The sequence below is a fragment of the Artemia franciscana genome, chromosome 3 (genome assembly GCF_032884065.1).
Source record: "Artemia franciscana chromosome 3, ASM3288406v1, whole genome shotgun sequence".
Classification (NCBI taxonomy): Eukaryota; Metazoa; Arthropoda; class Branchiopoda; order Anostraca; family Artemiidae; genus Artemia; species Artemia franciscana.
The window spans coordinates 53888773-53909702 of record NC_088865.1 but is presented as its reverse complement, the minus strand read 5'-3'; the positions used below and the strand labels follow the sequence as shown (position 1 = coordinate 53909702).

At 32.1% G+C, this 20930-nt stretch overlaps 3 protein-coding genes across 6 annotated transcripts in view; 2 read left to right on the top strand and 1 right to left on the bottom strand.

Annotated features, from left to right (window-relative positions):
- LOC136025414 (zinc finger protein 883-like) overlaps positions 1 to 20930 on the bottom strand; it is a 34231-nt gene that overhangs the window by 12638 nt on the left and 663 nt on the right. The window contains exon 1 of one of the 3 annotated variants that reach the window (XM_065701434.1): positions 10682 to 10773. The exons of the other annotated variants lie outside the window; for them this stretch is intronic. The gene's annotated coding sequence lies outside the window, so the exon portion shown is untranslated. Of the gene's footprint in view, positions 1 to 10681; positions 10774 to 20930 lie in introns of those variants that run through there. 3 annotated transcript variants of the gene reach the window in all.
- LOC136025413 (uncharacterized) overlaps positions 4098 to 20930 on the top strand; it is a 73974-nt gene continuing 57141 nt past the window's right edge. For both annotated transcript variants that reach the window (XM_065701432.1, XM_065701431.1), the window contains exon 1: positions 4098 to 15800. In XM_065701432.1, the coding sequence (XP_065557504.1) occupies positions 4236 to 6755 (2520 nt within the window). In that variant the 5' untranslated portion in view covers positions 4098 to 4235 and the 3' untranslated portion in view covers positions 6756 to 15800. The remainder of the gene's footprint in view (positions 15801 to 20930) is intronic.
- On the top strand, positions 7575 to 12755 carry LOC136025565 (protein angel homolog 2-like). Its single transcript, XM_065701593.1, has 3 exons — positions 7575 to 7671; positions 8555 to 8748; positions 11880 to 12755. Exons 1-3 carry the CDS (start codon positions 7575 to 7577, stop codon positions 12753 to 12755), a joined length of 1167 nt encoding a protein of 388 aa, XP_065557665.1.

Genomic DNA, 20930 nt, shown 5'->3' with positions numbered 1-20930 from the left:
TCGGGATATATAAGGTGAACTAAAAGTTAGGTGTGTAATTCAGTTTTTTAGTAGTCACTCTTTGATGCACTTTATACTACTATAATTTATTGGAGCTGTTTTATCTGAAGTTGTATATGAAGTAAGAAAATAAAATTATTGTCAATAATTGTGTTTGTCTTTGAGTTAAGGTACAAGTACAGTTCCTATTGTCTACTGGTACGTTCCCAAGGGAATCTGCCCATCTCGGCAAACCTAAACGTCATGATGATGAATTCGTCTCCAAGGTTATAGAGACTGGTCAAAAGAACCCTCCCAATCTATATCCATTAACTATAAGGCTCCCATACCACAAACAACTTAAACAATATAAGAAATCAAGTAGACTTTATAAGCAACCAGTAAAACTTGAAGAATTGAACAAACTACATAAGAAACCCCCCCCCGTAACATTTGGCGCGGTCGTCAAAAAAAAAGACACTAAAGGAACTGTATATGCCTAACAACATGACTACCTGCTACCCTAGACAAATATGATTATTCACAAATTATTTTTTGATTTTAAGTGTATTTAATTTTACATTATTTAAGTGTAGTGTAGTTTTACTTCTACTTATGTATTTTATGTGTGTACCCCATCTTAAAATAATTAAAATCTTCAGTAGTTAAATATAAATAAATGTTAAATGAAAACAAAAATCTTATATACGGCAGAACTTTAAGAAAAAAAAAACTGAATTAAAATAACCAATATGGCTCAGGAACAAGATGAACTATTAAAAGCGCAACAAATTATTGCAACTTCGGTAGAAATTGCAAAATCATTACCTGATTATGAAGGGGATACAGATGTAGATCAATTCAACATCCATTTAGGACAATTTGTTGAAATGACAAAAATTGACTTAAATGCATTAAAAAACATGCTACTCTTAAGACTAAAAGGACAGGCTTTGACATTTTTGAAACAAATTGAAAATACCGTAGGAACTGAAACCACCTCAACAATTAACTCAATAAAGTTATTGCAACAGGCTTTTCAAAAGAGATTCATCGATACTAGTTCATTGAACAAACTAAAACATGGGTTAGTAACATTCGAACAGACCCAGAACGTAAGAAAATATTTAAATAAGATCAGAATCGCAACAGAAGCGCGATACGGTCCAGGTGAAGGGGAATTGTATGAAAAAATAATACTAAACGCATTTAAACAGGGACTCAACCCAAAACTATATCGTCTCTTAATTTCCAAAAAAATCGACGACTTAGAACTGGCAGTTCAGGAAATAGAGACCACCGTGGAAATCGATTCCATAGTCCTGCAGCACCAAAAACTATCAATAAATGCGGTAGAAAATAAAACAGCTATAAAATCAAGAGATCCCTCTCCGCGATTTTTTTCTAGAGAATCATCGCCAAAACCGCTTCGAAATCAAATTCGAACCACCACACCTTCAAGACAAGTACGCTTTGCCCCCAATAATCAAATAAGGGCACAAGCCAATACTGAACCACTAAGATGCTACGCCTGTAACCGATTAGGTCACATCGCAAGAAATTGTTTTGCAAACAATAATTATCGCCCGAATTTTAGGGGATCGAGCAACCATCTATCCAGGGGGACAAACTATAATGGGTACGCCCCTAGAGGCAATCGAGGGAACACCTTTTTAACAAGAAGTAATTATCCAACCCAAAATTTCCAACGCAGTACGAATCAGTATCGCGGAGGATATCGCGGAAGGACAAACCAACCTAACAATGGTTGGAACAGAAATACAAGAGGTAACTTTATCAGCCGACGGAACCCATATAACAACTCAACTTCAATGAATGATCAAGAAAACCAGAATAGAACTAATGAAAACTCTACACCCGAAATCTGGGAACCCCAGGGAAACGACTCAAGCCCCCAAAATTCATAGGACCAAAATTTGGTGGCAAAATAATATATAGGTCCCTGCCAGTGATTATACCATTTTTAAGTGCAAATAATAATAATATGTTACCAGTATTTGAAAATTTTAATGCAGGAAATATTTATTTCTCAGCCCTTATAGATTCAGGGGCAACAGTAAATGTGATAAATACATCCGTATTTAACAAATTACCCAATTATATTAAACGACGAATGAGCAATATATGTCCCAATTTATCAAGTGTGACGGGACACGACCTGGATGTAAAAGGCACTGTGTACCTAACCTTGCGCAAAGATGACAGAAATTTCTATACTCGATTTATAGTTTGTAAAAATTTTCCATACGAAGCGATAATAGGCGCTAACTTTTTAAAAGCCAATAAAATATTATTAGATGTAGCAAATTCAAAGTTTATATATCCGACAAAAACCAAATCAGAAATAAATAACATACAAGCAAACAAGGTAAGGGAAAACATAGGCCACATGAAAAAGTATAGAGAAAAACAAATTCAAGAAATTTCATATTTATGGAAAAAACTAGCGAATATAGAAACTCCCAGAAAAAACCCAGAAGATAATATCCTCAACTCAATAAAAGAAAGTCATAACGAAAAATATTATGGATTCGTTGTAAGAAAAACTAAGATTCCCCCTAAATCAATGCAGAGGGTCCAAATATCTCAGATGTTAGAACCAGTTAATGATAAAAATGAAACTTGGGTAGCATCGCCGTCGGAAAATCTCCCGAAAAATATAGTTTGCGAAGAACAAATTATAAATTACGAAAAGGGTGAAGGATATATTTGGGTAACGAACACCCACGAAAACGACCTAATCACCCTAAGTAAAGGTACATGTTTAGTAGAGATACAAATAGTATCGGAATCCGACATTAATAATTGGAAAAATTTGGAAAAGAACTTAGTGAATAATATTAATGTTCACGTTGACAAAGAATTTTCACTGACGCGATCTCAATTTCTTGAAAAATTCGAACTAAGTCACATAAACGATGTATCATTAAAACAAAAATTATGCAACTTATTATGGGAATACAAAGATGTCTTTTCGACATCTGAAGACGACATAGGACTTATCCCATTTTATGAACACGCAATACAAACCACGGGGCCGCCAGTTGCAAAACAACCATACAGAATTCCTTATAAGCATAAAGAATGGCTAATAAATAAAATACATGAACTTGAAAAAAATCAAATCATAAGGCCAAGCATAAGCCCATACTCTGCCCCCGTTATTTTAGTCCCGAAAAAGAATAATGATCTTAGACTAGTGGTAGATTATAGAGCTTTAAATAAACAGGTAGTAAGTGACAAATTTCCCCTACCTAGAATAGACGAAATTCTAGATTCAATATCAAATAAAAATAAAATATTTACTTCCTTAGATTTGACACAAGGTTATCATCAAGTAAAAATAAAAGCGGCCGATATTTTTAAAACAGCTTTTTCAACATCTGAATGTGGTTCTTATGAATATTTAAGAGTACCATTTGGACTAAAAACTAGTTCAAGTGCATTGTGCAGACCCCTCCTTCATTTACTAAGAGGCCTAAATAACATAATTCATTTTGTTGATGACGTCATAGCTATGGACAAAGACGCGGAGGACCATTTAGTGACCCTAGCAAAGGTGTTTGGGAAATTTAGAGAAGGCAATTTAAAATGTAGACCTGAAAAAGTAAATCTTTTTCAAACCAAACTAAAATTTTTAGGAGTAGTTGTAACACAAGGACAAATTTCCCCAGACCCTGAAAAGATAGAATCTGTTAAAAATATAAAACCCCCTCAAACAATTAAACAATTACGAGGAATCTTAGGATTAATGAGCTACTTTCGAAAATTTATAATAAATTACGCACAAGTAGCAAAACCTCTCACGGACCTCACTAGAGGGAACCCCCAAAAAATTACGTGGTCTAAATTAGCTCAAGATTCATTAGATCATTTAAAAAAGGCTTTAACTTCAGAACCTATATTATGTTTACCCGACTTCCAAACAGGACAATTCGTTGTTACTACGGATGCCTCAACCAAGGGGATTGGGGCGATTCTCTCCCAAATAATAAACGGGGAAGAAAAAGTTATAGCATATGCTTCGCGTACTCTTACCCCAGGAGAAAGCAATTATTCTGCGACACAACTTGAATTATTATCAATTATCCACCATTTAGAAAAATTTAAACATTACTTGGTTGGACGAAAATTTAAACTACGTTCCGATCATAAAAGTCTTCAATACCTACAGACTTTCAAAAAACCGTCCGGAATCCTCGCGAGATGGATATTAAAAATTCAAGATTTAGATTATGAATTTGAACATCTTAAAGGAAAACAAAACGCCCCATGCTCCCTTAGAAAATGAAAATGAAGAAATTAACACGGTAAAAGAAAAACATGCTCCGAAAAATAAAAAATTAAAAATGCAGACCAATAATTTGGTAGAAGAAGAACACAAAGACAACCCACTATCTTTAAATAATATAAAAATACATCAAAAGAAAGATAATATTTGTGCTGCTCTAATAGAATATTTCATATATGATAGAGACCTACCCAATGAAATGAAATCCTTTAAAAAAGAAATTGATAATTATTATTACGATTTAGATGAAAAAATACTATGTAAAATAATGACCGATAACAATAAAAGAAATCAAACAACCATTATACCAGTGTTACCCCAAATTTTGGAAAAACCCGCTTTTGAATTTTTTCATTCTGACGTAGGAGGTCACTTAGGAATAGAGAAGACCTTCCATAGGTTAAAACAATACTTTTTCGTTGCTTCAGCCTTAACAAAGTTAAAAAATTACGTTAATAGTTGTGAAACATGTAATTTAAGAAAAAATCCTCAAGTCTACCCTAATCCAGGGACAGGAAGAACTCCTACGGCCCGGTTCCCCTTCGATATAGTTTCTTTTGATTTATATGGTACTAGTGGAGGACTACCCACGTCTAATGAAGGACACACCTGTGTACTATCAGTGATTGATCACTTTTCTGGTTTCACTTTTGCTAAACCACTAAAAAATCAAAGCGCCTATACAACGTCGAAAGCTCTCGCTAAAATATTCCTTAATTTCGGTATTCCTAATACAGTATTAAGCGACAACGGCCCTAACTTCGTATCGAAAGTAACTAAGGATTTAATGTCTTTTCTTCAAATAAGTAAATTGGTATCGACCCCCTATCACCCCCAGGCCAACGGGAAGATCGAGAACAGGCACAAACTTTTCTCTAATATTTTAAGCATTTATACGAAAGAAAATCGCAGAGATTGGCATAAAGCCTTACCTTATTTAACAAATGTAATTAATACCGCTTACTCCCAGGTCATTCATGATAACCCGTTCTACATATTATTCGGACGAGACTTTAGAATCCCTTATAAGGAAATTATAGAATCGAGACAATATTATAATGATTCTCAAGATTATAAGCAAGAATTTATCAATAGAATGAGAAAAACTTACAAACTTGTAAAACAAGAAATAGAAAAATCAAAAAGACAACAAGAGGCCAAAAATATTCCAAATGTTAAAGGAGAAATCAATTTTCAAGTAGGAGATTGTGTTTATTTAAAAAATGAAACCAAATTGGAAGGCAAGAAGCTTTCTAACAGGTACGCTGGCCCCTATAGAATAATTAAGAAATATGATAATGACGTTACATTCAAACTATTAAAACCACAAACGGGGAAAACTTATAAAGCCCATGTTAGTCGTATAAAAAGGGCAAAATTCACAGAAACATGGACCCCTCAACCTTCAACATCAAATACCTCGGAGGACGAAAATGAACCACCTCGCTCTAGACTAAGTGAGCTTAAACCTTTTAATTTCAAACAAGGATATTTTGAAAACAGTAGTGACGAAGAAAAATTTAATGAATTTCTAACCATGACAAATATGGTTACCCCCCCAAAATGTACCCCCGTTACGCGGAGACGGAGGAATAGCGATTCATTTTCCAGTGAAGAATCAGAAGAATTGGACTATACGATTTCTCCAAAGTCACAATTCTTTCCAGATAAAATTTCAACCCCTTACCCCCCAAAACGTTTCCCCGACAATTTGGTGAAACCTATTTCACCAATAGACAGACCTATATCGTTACACGATGAATTAAATAAGGCTATACAGACACCTGGGGACATAGAGTCACAAAGGGACAAACAGCCCCAAAAACAAACATTAAGAGAAGCAATGGATATCATTAATTACCCAATTAAGACTAGACAGAGTACATTTTATACTAATCCAGTTACTGATGAGCAACAATATCACGATATAACCGTCTCAAAGGCAAAACCAAAGGACTGGGTATCTTGGAAGGAAACCTTAATGCAAACAATTCCTCACCCTCCGGAGGACATGGCTTTCAAGCAGTGGAGGCACCCCAAGAAAACATTTGAATCCTCCCAAAGCTCACAAGAATCGTTCAATTCTCCCGAGCCCAGAGATCAACAGGACGAGTCAATCAGTAAACCCTCTACTTCACGAGGAGAAGAAATTTACGAAGGTCAGGCTGGATCTACACCTAAATCTCAAACCTCTACTTCAAGAGAACCAGATACTAAATCTACAACTAGTTCCTCAGATACTGAGAGTGAATCAGGCACAAATGAGCCCAAAAATGTGGAAGGAACAAGACCACAGAGTGCAACTGCCCAGGCTAAAAAGGCACAAATTAAAGGTCAAAAATTTCTTAAAAAACAATATAAAAAGTTTGACTTGATATCGCTAGCAAAGCCAAAGAAAAAAAACCGAGTCTACCAAAGAGAAGGTAACAACAAGGTCAGGCCGAGTTGTCAAAAAACCAGATAAATTAGATTATTAATAAAAGAAAAATAAAAATCTATCAGTCCTGGATAAAATAAAGGAAAAAAGACAGGCCGATTTGATTTTTCCTGAGGGGTAACTCGATGTATTTATTGATAGCATCGGGTTATGACTCAGAGAAAATTGACTTAATTTTTTTTGCTCCTCGCCAAGAGACCACTCCGAATAAAATCCATAAATAAAAAAAAAAGGTACTTTTCAGAAAAGTTTAATAAACTCCGATTGAAGAATTGGTTCAACAAAAAGGACTCAGTATTGTGAGTAAGTCACAAAACTATTTTATTTAACAAGAATTTGTTACTATAGCCCACCGCAATAAAAATTCCGTAACGCAAGAGCTTATTAACACAACGATAACTAACACCTGCCCTATAGGAATCGCTATCACTTTATATACCATAGAAACTAAAATATTGCAAAACAGCTTGGGGAGATAACCATCAAATAATAGTAAATAAAAACTCATTAGTAGCCTTAACAAATATATTATTACAAATAGTCAATAACAACAAGCGTCTTCGTAAACTGTAGTCATAGCCAAACTTGTTCTAATTTACCTTGCAATTTTATAATTATCATACTCCTTTCAGGCATATTCTTGGTTCGCCTCCCCACTATTAAATAGATTTAGTGGCTTCAAATAAATTAACGTGTAACTAAAAAACGACATTAATATAGCTATAACTTGCAACATCTAACAGGCATTCAGACTTGGCATCGAATCTACTTCATCCTCCCGGCAGTATCAAGATCGCACTTAAATATTTTTTTTATATTATTTCCTTATATCTTTTCTCCGTGAATATGGCAAAGGGAATTATAGATACGGAATTTATTTCAATTATTCATGCCAAGGAAAATATAATATATTCGGCCGCTATGCTAGTCCAAGATGAAAACGGTAAGGAAATATACGCAGAAAGTTGGTACCTAAATTACGATTTGACAAAATTTAAACCCCACACGTATAAATTTGGGTTAAAATTAGCTAATACCCCAAAATATCGACCCGCAAGGGGAGAAGTAAAAATCAAATACTCAAACAAAAGACAAAAAGGGACTAACTTGACAAGTTTACAGTTAAAAATAAGAAAACTACAGAAAAAATTTAATATCTGTTACTGGTTTTGCAAGGGGCCGACACAAACTGACCTTCTTCTAATTGATAAATGTAAAAACCCAAAAATATGTTATAAAATCGAAGAAAATGAAAACTGTACTAAATATGAAGGAGTTCACCACCCATTAGAAGAAATACGGCATTATGCCAAATTTTTATACGACCCGAATACACAAGAATATGCCGTTAAAGGGGATAAAATATTCTTAAGACGAAAAAAATCTAAACAATCTAAAAAAGACGCTTACAAAAACAACTTGCATACCAAAAATTTTAAAATTCTAAAGTACAAATAATATTTTTTAGATCTGTAACCAGAGGGAACCAAATCAGGTAAAAATTCACTCAACTAACAGCTTATACTAACCGGAGGAAATGTCGCGTAACATAACCTTAGAAAATGTTCTAAGACCCCTAGAACCCGTTATAAACCAAATACCCTCAAGACAAAACTTTTTGCTTCCAAACAAAACCCCAAGTCTACCAGATCTTTCAAAAATAAACCATGAAACGAACGAAAAAATCTTAGAATCAGCAGTAAAAAATGCAGTAAAAAATTTGCGTTACGACTTACTTCGTTCCTTACTGCACGTTCCAATTATACCTAGCGATAGTTTGATAATTGAAATAATGGTCATATTACTAATAAGTACTTTTTCGCCAGAGGTAATGAGAAAGGACTACGGATACAGGCACAGGTTCGCCCTATACAATTTTACAGTACTTCTTTGCTCAATCCCCAAAAAGAAATATCCATTAATCGCGTCCCTAATATGTGAAAATTTTTGGTTAACACCACTTGAAGAAGAAAATTTCGAGCTACCTTGGCCTTCAAAGTTCTTAGAAATGCTAATGGAGGTAGATTATAAGCTATTTAACAAAGATCTACTCCTTAAAATCTACAAAAATAACAATGTAAATTATTACTGGATTAATAACTCTATTCATCACTTATATCTAGGACAATACGAGCTATTAAAACGCTTAATTACTAAGTTTTATACAATAGACGAAAACATTGGGTCAAAACTAGTAAAAGGAAAGGATATTCTAATATATGAAAAAATAATAAATTGCATAAGCCCGCTATGTTTTCACAAACAACTGATTTTCAAAAGAGTTTGTATTACTCCAAATAACCCCAGTCTAAAGGAATTGTGTAGAAAAAACATACGCTTTATGATGAAAAAAACCAACATTCACTATACGTTAACTAACCTAGCACTTCCTGAAACCCTAAAACGGTATTTACTACACATAGAAGATATTCGTGGAAATAATAACCAGGAATATCGATTGACTTTTATGACTCCACACCTGTTAAAATCTGAAATAAATCAATTTTCGAGCCAAGGGCCAATAATAAATATTTCAAATGACCATGAACTAGATTGTTCAAATTTTATCTAACTAATATCACTTTTAAACAGTAAAATATCGATAAATTAGTTTCTTTTACTCGTTTCTTTCCTTCTAATGTGCAGAAATAAAAATTGTCTCCTATGATTTTACTACTCTATTTCCGAGTTGGAATATTCCAAGGCATAATGATAGAAAGGCTATGATACAAAATGTATTACTTTTCGACACATTGTGCGTTGGAGGTTCAGACGAATTGGATTAGAGTACCAACCTAAAAACCATTAAGTTAATGTAACTTGATTTTTTTAGAAACCGGGCGATATCTGCCAAGAAAGTCAAGGAAAATGAGTAACCAACCACCAAATTATTTTTTCGCAATTCAAGTCAAAAGCGCGCAAATAAAAAGAAAGGCCTCAGAGGTACAAAACTACATGATTAATATAGACCCTAGTTTTTCGAAAGCCCTTATTCAACACAGTACTTTTCACGTTACACTAATGGTCATCCACCTAAAAAATAATAGTGAAATCGAATTAACAAAAAATGCTTTCGCGAAGGCAATATCTGCCTTTCAACAGGAACTCAGTGAGAATCAAATAATACTCGACTTCCAAGGCGTCGGAGAATTTTCAGAACAAATTTTGTATGCCCAGTTAAATAATGAGACAGAATTTAAAGCTCGCTTAAGTCCTCTTTTAGAAAGAATTACTAAAGAAATCAGTAAAACCGGAATACAACTCGCAGACCAGGAAAGTTGGAAGCCTCATTTGACGTTAGTAAATCTCAGAAAAGTCACGAGGCTAAGAAGGATGGCAAAAAAACTACCACCATCAATAACGTCTATTTTTAAAAACATGAAATTTGGATTCGAAACCGCAAAAAGCATTCAGTTCTGTTCCATGAATAGTCCAAAAAACGAAGAAAATTATTACCAAATATTATCCGAAATCAAATTCAACAAAGAAACCAACTAAAGAAATCTGGAAGAAATGAGAACGAGAATATATAATAGATAATACAATTAACAGGTAATATATCATTGCTATAAACTTAATAACCCTTTACGCCACTAACGGCAAAGCAACTAACCTATGTATGCCGTTTATCAAAAATAAAAATTTTCTTTTACAAATATAAAAATAAGCATCTCACAAACCAAATATGTCTGTGAATAAGACTAACCAACTTAAGAATTATAAGCCTTATAAAAAAAAAAAAAAAAAAAAAAAAAAAAAAAAAAAAAAAAAAACCTAGGGTATCTTTTAAATTAAACTCCTTTTTGTATTATGTATAAAAATTCTTATCCTTTTAAAATAATTATATTTACGAAATCAACTTAAAGCTCAATCCATTTTTATCACCAAACAGACACAAAAAAATAAAGGACAGCAACAAAAAAAAAATAAAAGCACAAAAATTTAAATCTTACCAAATTTTAGCTTCGTCTTGCAAAAAAAAAATGCCGATTCTATTATAGTATAAATCCTAAAATCTTAAAGTATGAACAACTCAATCTGCGCGTACTAGCATTGAAAACAAAACATATTTTGCAACCTGGCAAAATTACAGATCTCTGAAAGGCAAAATTGCCAGTTACGTGTGAAAGTGAAATTCACAAATAGACGTTTTATCTAATAGACTCGTAACATATAAAAAATACAATGCATGCATTGTATAATAAATAACCCTTAAGGTACGTCTACTAATGTAAGAATAATTTTTACAACCAAGAAATGAACTTGCGCATTATAACACCCTACAAGCATTTTTCGCATGACAAAAGTATAATTGCATTTAAAAGATCTGTAGCAGTTTTAAAAGAATTTAAAAAAAAAAAAAAAAAAAAAAAACGCCTAGCGGATCTCAGAAGTCAAGAAAAGTTACCACCCATCTTTGAATTAACCAATTACAATGAAGCTTCTCCTGAGGCATTTAAAGAAGTAACCAATCACAGCGATACATCTCAGTGGTAGGTTAAAAGTTTTATTTGAAACTAAATTATTTTGTCAAATAAATCGTTTACATTTAAGAAAATAAAATAAAAAAAATATAATCACTTTATATTCATTAAATAAAAAACCATTAAATTTACCTATGAATCCAATTAACGCTTAAAATATTAACTATTTCAAGACATCGTTATATATATAATAAATATGTCCAAAGAATGGTTACGATGCGCTGAGTCCTTCTAACATAAATAAATTAACACCATAATATTTCCAGATCATCAACTGAATACCAAGCCAAACAGGTAACCTTAAACTTATATACTGCTTAATAATAATACCAATTAACACCAAAAATAATTAGTAAAACAAAAACAAATCGGTACTAAGTCAAAAAAAGGGAAGGATTGTAAAAAAAAAAAAAAAAAAAAAAAATGAATCTAACGAAAATTAGAAAGTGGGAAACTCCAAGATGTTGTCAAATGCCAAAAGAAAACCAAGAAACTCAATCTTTAGATTTTTCAATTATGTCATATAATGTACTAGCTCAAGGATATATCGAAACAATGCCATATTTGTACCATAATTGTAACGAAGAACATTTAAAATGGCCAGATAGAAAAAAAAAGACTTTTTAACCAATTCAAAACGTCAAATGCAGATATTGTATGCTTACAGGAAGTGGATGCTGACTACTACTATAATACCTACTTATCCTATTTTCAATCTAAGGGGTATGACGGAGTGTTTAAACAAAAAACCCAAGAAAAGATTGATGGGTGTGCCACCTTTTTTAAAAAATGTAAATTTAGTCTAAAAGAAAATCATTCCTTAGAAATGCTAAAGAACGGAATAGATTTACTTAATCGAGATAACATTGCACTTATTTCTATTCTCACCCCATTTAAGAACCCGGATAAACAGATATGCATTGTAAACACGCATTTGTTATACAATCGCAAAAGAGAAGATGTGCGTTTAGCCCAACTCCAAGTACTTCTAGCAGAAATTAACCGCGTTGCTTGCAAAATAACTAACGACCCTCCAGTTATCCTTTGTGGTGATTTGAATTTCACCCCTTCAAGCAGATTATACTCTTTTTTAAGCCAAGGAAGGCTTAAGTATGAACATCTAGATATAAAAAAATTAACTAACTGTGGTTCACAAAAAATTGGGAAAACCTTCCTCCCAAAGGAGCTTTATATTTCTGATTCTTGTCAATACTTACAAGAACTAAAACGTGATAACTGCATTGAAGAAGAATTTTTTTCATCCGGTACATTAACGCATAAATTTGCCTTTAAAAGTGTTTATAATTCAGATGAATTTCCAAAAGTTCGTTTGAATTCGACTTGTCACAACTTAGTTGACTATATTCTCTACAGTAATATTGACGAAAAATTCAACAAACATGAAAAACAAGAATTAATACTATTAGAAAGACTTCGTCTCCCAACATACAAGGACTGCTTAAAAATAGGACCATTACCGAATAGTCAAAATGGATCAGACCATTATTATCTTGAAGCAAGATTTCGTTGGAATTGCGTATAAATAATAATATACTTTGTTAAAAAAATTTTTTAATAAAAGACCCTATAAAAATAAATTAATTTAAATTCTAATTTAATATAATACTATTTCTAGATAAGCCACAACTTATTCCCACAATAACAGGTAAATTGTTATATCCTGCTTAATTAATAAAACTAACAAAATGCCTATAAAAAAACACGAAGTAACCCTAATCTAAAAAAAAATGAAACACAATATAACCTCCTAGAACAAAAACCTAGTACTACCTATTATAGTTTACCCGATTTATACAGGTTTAACTATGAATTAAACGAAGCAACGTGGAACAGCTTAATTATTGATGCAGTAAAGAATCTAAATTATAAATTTTTAAGAACACCAATCATATTTAAAAACCATTTAATCAGGGATATAATGAACATAACGTTAAACTGTCAATTTTCAGAAGAAGTAGTTAAGGAGGGTTATGAGTATATAAGAAAATTCTCATCAATAACATTTAAAACAATACTTGACAAAATTACCAAGAAGAATCACCCCCTAATAGAAGAACTAATTATCGAACATCTAGATATTTTTTGTGATGTAAATAACTTCACAATTATCTGGCCCTTACATTTCATATTAATAATAGTAGAAAAAGACTTAGAATCATCTATTAAATCAAACTGGATTATCTCAGTTTACAACAAATATGTTAACATTACAGAAAATGAACCCTTAAAGGGATGTCCCGTTTTACGTAGAGAAGATTACGATGCGCTAAAGAAACTAACGGTACGTTTATACCAAAATGAACAATACTTATGGTCAGAAATTTTTCCAGGAACAGACATCATCGTATCGGAAACTATAGTAGAAGGTGTCAATCCCTCTTTTGGTTATAAATTATTAAAATATAAAATAAATTACAATACAACTAATCAAACAAGTCTAAAAGGACTATGTAGAAATAAAATACGAACAATTATGCAAAAATTTAACATTAACCATACGTTAGAAAATTTTAAAATACCAAAATGTCTTGTTGATTATCTTATGTATATTAATATAAAAAACAGCGACCATATACTAGAAGTAAATTTTAGGACCCGTGAATCTTTAAAAACAGAATTTAAAGAAATTGATGAAAAAGGGCCTATCTTTAATGTAAATTATAAATAATATGTAGAAAAAACAAATTATTTATTTCCTTGGAGAAGAAAAAATTAATTTACCTTAGACGGTTTGTGTTATATACTAACAATATTAACACCTAATATAAGTGGAAGTGGTAAAGGAAAAAAAAAAATAACTCCAAAGCTAACCCCCCCCCCCCAAAAAAAAAAAAAAAAAAAAAAAAAAACTTATTTATGCTAATCACTGAAATAACTCTTCTAGAAATAATGAAGGTGATAATAATATTGCTGACCCTGTGCATCCATTCCAACACACAAGATATCATAAAACATGGAGTGATTTTCAAGCATGAAAACTCACTTCTGACCAGTAACAACGCGTGGAAAATATTTATGAAACTAGACCCCAAACCATTCGAAACTTTATTTCAACAAGTAATACGGCTAGAGAAAAATACCTATGAATTAAAGGAATCAATCTTTCAATTCCTAAAATCAGACAAGGGACTGCAAGCAAGCAAAAGCAACAACAAAGAAAAGAAAGATATACCTTCCCTTAACTATCCATCTCCTACCTACCCCAAAGTCAAAATAAAAAAAAATAGTTGATGATTTTGATACAAGAATGGCCGAAATTGATAAAGCTATAGGACTCGGAAAAGCCGTTGAAAAAAGAAAAAAAAGGTCAATTAACGAAAACCAAAACTCGGATATCGATAAAGAGACCCAAAATACAATCGAGCCAATAAAGACCCAACTTAGACAAAGAAAATTTTACGATGGACAATATGCATTATTGAACGAATTGCCCACTGTATGGAATTTCTTCAAAGAACTATGGAATGGACCAAAACAAGTTAACAGGGCTGAAAACAAACCAATACAAGACAAAATAAATTTATCTGAAATAAAACCAACGAAGGTTGAAACGAGAGATATAACCAGTATTTCCTCATACACACAGCAAACCGCCACGATTGAAACCCAAACAACAAGAATTGTATCTAACCTTGCAACGCGAACGAACAAAATACCAGACATAATAAGAGGTATAGAAAACATCGAAGTGGGATCAAATTCCACTAATGGTACCAGCAAACCGAAATACAAGTTTAAATGTCAATTTTTTGTGAAACCAGGTATTCAAGTATATACCTTATTAATGTCAAGTGATGTATTAATGTAATTCAAGTGTAAGGTGTAGGTTAATTAAAGGTGTAGGAATATATACGTTTTCTTTAAATAATCATTTTTGTGGTGAAAGAATTAAAATAAAAATATTTTGACAATAAGAAACTGTAAGAAAAATAAAACTTAAGGACAGGGAATGTTCTGATTGACGAGGGCGTCAATCTACAGCGGGATAGGGGATATGTAACATATGGACCAGCAAACCCTCTCCCCCTTTCAGAACTCAAAACCAAATCTCTCATTCATTTATTTTAGAAAGTTTTAAAATAAGAATCTCTTATACATATAAAGATTTTAAAGTAAAAGTTAATCATCTCATAGGATTTGTGCTTTTTTAGTACAAGTTTTATAACAGGCAAAAAATGATACTTTTTACCTTTGGTACAAATCTTCCTTCAAGCAAAAAATGATACTTTTTTGACTACCAAAATTAGATTCAAACTTTTGAATAAAGCCAATTAGAAACCAGATTTCTACATCTGGTCTGGTCAACAAACTGAAGGTGAAAACCCTCGTTATAATAAATCTTTGCAAGGAGGTTAAGCCATATGTTGTATAGTCAAAAAAAAAGAGTTGTGTTGCAACTCTTCTGAGGTCAGTCTACCCTGTGCTTAATTTAGAAATCCGGATTGATTCGGGATATATAAGGTGAACTAAAAGTTAGGTGGGTAATTCAGTTTTTAGTAGTCACTCTTTGATGCACTTTATACTACTATCATTTATTGGAGCTGTTTTACCTGAAGTTGTATATGAAGTAAGAAAATAAAATTATTGTCAATAATTGTGTTTGTCTTTGAGTTAAGGTACAAGTACAGTTCCTATTGTCTACTGGTACGTTCCCAAGGGAATCTGCCCATCTCGGCAAACCTAAACGTCATGATGATGAATTCGTCTCCAAGGTTATAGAGACTGGTCAATAGAACCCTCCCAATCTATATCCATTAACTATAAGGCTCCCATACCACAAACAACTTAAACAATATAAGAAATCAAGTAGACTTTATAAGCAACCAGTAAAACTTGAAGAATTGAACAAACTACATAAGAAACCCCCCCCCCCCGTAACACTTGTCACCTTTCTTATACAGTGGTTTAATTAAGGTTTTACTAAAATCATTAGGTACTTCCCCTTTTTCAAAAATTATATTCATAATCTTTAGTAGCTTATTTCTAACCTCAGAGCCACCATATTTAAGAAACTCATTTATCACACTATTGGCACCTATTTTTTAATCCTTGTGGTACTGTTGCTAATTCTTTCTTACAAAACAAATCTTCCTTCACACCCAAGGTATCACAAACTTTTTCATTTTCATCTATATCTTTTTCTGCAACTGTATCTTGGTTTAGCACAGTCTCAAAATGCTCCACCTATATCTCTTTAACTCTTTCCTTATCACTAATTGTGGCCCCATTCCTATCTTTAACTGGGACTAGGCTGGATTGACTATTCCCTCTCAATTGATTAACATGCCAGTATAATATTTTATCATTATAGGCCTATTATTATTTACTACTACAGGCCTTTACTAAATTAATATTACTTGCCCCTTTCTGAGATTACTCTTTATGAACCTAGCCCCTTTCTGAGATAGCAAGAAGTCACTCAACTAGAATTTTACAACATATAAATATATATATATATATATATATATATCTGGTAAAATTTTAGTTGATTGGCTTTTGGCTATCTTGGAAAGGGGATAGGTTAGGAAAATGAAACTTTCAGGGATGGGTCTAAAGGCTAAAGTATGTCTGGGGAAGGTATTTTGAAGTACCCACCTCTACTCCTTCTCCCTCTAGAGGGCCCTGAAATTCACCTACATGACAGGTCTATACCTATTGACATTTTGACAAAACAACATTTTACCTTACTTTTCAGTTACCAGTTGCCTTTTCTCTGCCTTTAGTTCTGAAAATGCAATTCGTGTTATTCAAGTAATAATTCTGAGCCATATCAATGTTTTTTTTTTCTAAATTTAGGAAATATATTTGCATATCTTTAAAACTTTATAAATTGGGATTGAGCAAAGTTGTGAAGCTGAAAACAATTTTGTTGTACTTCATTCAAACAGAAGATCTATTTTGCAAGGTTTTACTTCTATAACACATATTTTTAAAGGTCATTAAAGGTCAGGGCCCTCTAGAGGGAGAAGGAGTGGACGTGGGCTGCTAAAAAGAGGGATGTATTAACAGGATAAGCTTGTTTTGGTGTTACTTGGTTGTTTTACATTTCTTTTTTTTTCATAGGCATGTATTTTGGGGGTGATACCTGACACGGGGATGCCATGGATACTCTGTGGTAGCCACAACACTTGGCTGGGTAGAGAATTTAATGTGGCAAAACCCTATAGGCAAGTGTATTCCCCTGATGAGCCCTTGTGTTGGGTTGTTGCCTCTGAATTATTTGTCTTTATTGTTTCTATGGTTTGGTAAATGACGACTTATACTTATTGACGACATGACTGCCTGTCCATGGATTATTCTTTATGGTTGATTGTGTATGGCTATGCTGTTTGACCTATGTGATTGTATGGATGAGTAGGGTTAAGGCCTTATTCAAGTGCTGGTCTATATTAGTCACTAATTTAGGAAAACAGTTCTCCTTTTCTCCTTCTGTCTCTTTCATGTGTTTGTTTTTTTTTTTTTTTTTTTTTTTTTTTTTTATGTGTTTGTGCTGTTGCATTGGTGATTTCTCTTTTCATGATATATATATATATATATATGTATATATATATATATATATATATATATATATATATATATATATATATATATATATATATATATTGTGTTAAATCACAGAGGTTGTATCATTTTTATGGTAAAATTCTAGTTAACTGACTTCTTGCTATCTCAGAAAGGGTTAAGCTTAGGAAGATGAAACTTTCAGGGATGAATCTACAGACTAAACTATGTCATGGGAAGGTATTTTGGAGCAACTACCTCCCCTCCTTCTCTCTCTAAAGGGCCCTGACCTTTGATGACCTTTAAAAATGTGTGTTATAAAAGTGAAACCTTGCAAAATAGATCTTCTGCTTAATTGAAGTACAACAAAATTGTTTTCATCTTTATAACTTTGGTCAATTCTATTTTATAAGGTTTTCAAGATATGCAAATACATTTCCCAAATTTTGAAAAAAAAAACATTGATATGACTCAAAATTCTACTCAAATAACAGGAATTGCATTTTCAGAACTAAAACCAGAGAAAAAGCAACTAATAACTGAAAATTAAGGAAAAACGTTGTTTTGTCAAAATTTCAATAGGTATAGACCTGTCATGATGGCAAATTTCAGGGCCCTCTAGAGAGAGAAGGAGTGGAGGAGGGTACTTTAAAATACCTTCTAGGGACATACTTTAGTAAATGTTGGTATTACTGGAACAATTTTTTTGGGTCATGAAACTATTGTTAATAGATGAATTTTGACTTTTTGAACGTCTTCCCTCTTTTGCAAAAATACCACAAACTCACCATTATGGAGTTATTCTGGCCCAAATATTCTTGTATTTATACACATAGAATTGCAATCATTTCCATTTTTGTTGATTGGAAATCTGAAATTGCTAATGTTTTAAGGCTGAAAATTGCTCTGTGGCTTTTAGAGACAATTTGCACAAGTTTTGGATGTTTTTAGAGAAGATTATTTATGAAAGAATTGGCCTAAAATAATTTGCCTTTGGAACATACTAAACCTAACCTCTATCTAATATCTATTTCCATAACAGCAAGTTATGGACAACTCCATAACAGTGAGTTTGTAGTAGTTTTGCAAGTGAGAAAAGGTGTTCAAAAAGTCATGCATCTATTAAAATAGTTTCATGACCCCAAAAAGTTGTTCAGGTAATACCAACACTTTACTATGGCCTGTAGACTCATCCCTGAAAGTTTCATTTTGCTAACCTAAACCCTTTCCAAGATAGCAAGAAGTCAATTAACTAGAATTTTAGCATTTTTATATTTAAGTATAATAAAGTTTAGGCTCTGATTACAAATTAGCCTGTGGTTGATAGGCTACCTCAGCTCTGGGCACAGGACAAGGATCAAATCAAGGTAATTGTTTACTTTTTTCATCAGGGTGCTAAAGCACTTATCAACCCCCCCCCCTCTATAACACTCCCCCAATAAGCTTTTTTTTAACCCTGTGTTTGTTTACCTGTCCAATTACTAATCTGATTAATCCAAGCGTTTTTTGAGATGCATATGACATCAGAGGTTAGTTGGATTATCTCCTCAAATGCTCAGGATTACTTGTCTGTGGGCTGGCACTTTATAACCCCCAAATAAAAAGATTATTTGAGGATTGTGATATCAATGTTGTATATTTTTAAAATGGGATGACCATGTGCATGTGACTCCCCTGAGATGGGTTTTGTAGATAAGCTATGTTTATAGTGGAGTAAATATGATTAATATTTCTAAGGAAGCCTATCAAGTCCCTTGGGAAGAGGGTGGGATTCAAATTCTATTTGCAATTGAACTGTCTATTGAGTTTGAAAGTTCAGTTAAGAAATTTCAGATGGAATATACTGACAAGACTTATAAAATTATATGCAGAGAGCATACTAATACAGTTATATTGGAGATTACTTCAGATTTAGGAGTTTGTAAGTAGCATAATCTTGTCTGTGCTTATAAAATATTAAGGTTTTCTAGAGAGCTAGGCCTAGCTTTCAAAGGCAAGTAGGCTAGGCTCTGTTGAACAGAACAAAGGTTTTTTATCTGTTAGAAAGGTGTTTTATTAGGAATAGAGCTTGGGAATGCACATTTCCTATTACCATTGTTTCTTATTTTACCCTAAATTTTCAATTTAAACAATCTCAATTTTAGATTTATTTTTTCCCTCTACCCATTACTTTTCCTAATCTCTCTCTAAGATAACAAAAAGTAGCTTTTCTAATAGTTTACGCTATTTAAAATTTTATGATTAAATCACTAATGGGACAGCTAAGAAATAGCCTAGACATAGACATACATTTAGAATTAATTTCATCTTGAATCCAAATATAGACCTATCATTTGTTTGTATCAGAGAACTTAAACTGGTCCCGCCTAATCTATATATATATATATATTCTATATATATATTCTATGTGTATATATATATATATATATATATATATACCACATATGTGGAATATATATATATATATTCTTGAGGTAAAATTCTAGTTATGTGATGACTTTTTGCTATCTTGAAAAGGGGTTAGATTAGTTTAGGAAAATGAAACATTCTTGGATGGGTCTAAAGGCTAAAGCATATCCCAGGAAGATATTTTAAAGTACCCACCTCCACTCCTTCTCCCTCTAGAGGGCCCTGAAAATTGCCTACATGACAGGTCTATACCTATTGAAATTTTGACAAACAAACATTTTACCTTAATTTTCAGTTATCAGTTGCTTTTTCTCTGCCTTTAGTTCTGAAAATGCAATCCCTGTTATTTTAGTAAAATTCTAAGCTAAAATTTTATGATTAAATCACTAATGGGATAGCTATGAAATAGCCTAGACATAGACCTACATTTAAAATTAATTTCATCCTGAATCCTAATATAGACCTATAATTTGTTTGTATCAGAGAACTTCAACTGCTCCCCCCCCTAATCTATATATATATATATATATATATATATATATAAATATATATATATATATATATATATATATATATATATATATATATATATATATATATATATATATATATATATATATATATAAATATATATATATATATATATATATATATATATATATATATATATATATATATATATATATATATATATATATATATATATATATATATATATATATATATATATATATATATATATATATATATATATATATATATATATATATATATATATATATATATA

Coding starts and splice junctions, on each gene's coding strand:
- LOC136025565 (XM_065701593.1), top strand. CDS start 7,575: ATGGCAAAGGGAATTATAGATACGGAATTTATTTCAATTATTCATGCC. Junction 7,672..8,554: donor GCTAGTCCAAGATGAAAACG/GTAAGGAAATAT, acceptor CTTTTTCGCCAG/AGGTAATGAGAAAGGACTAC. Junction 8,749..11,879: donor TCTTAGAAATGCTAATGGAG/GTAGATTATAAG, acceptor GTATGCTTACAG/GAAGTGGATGCTGACTACTA.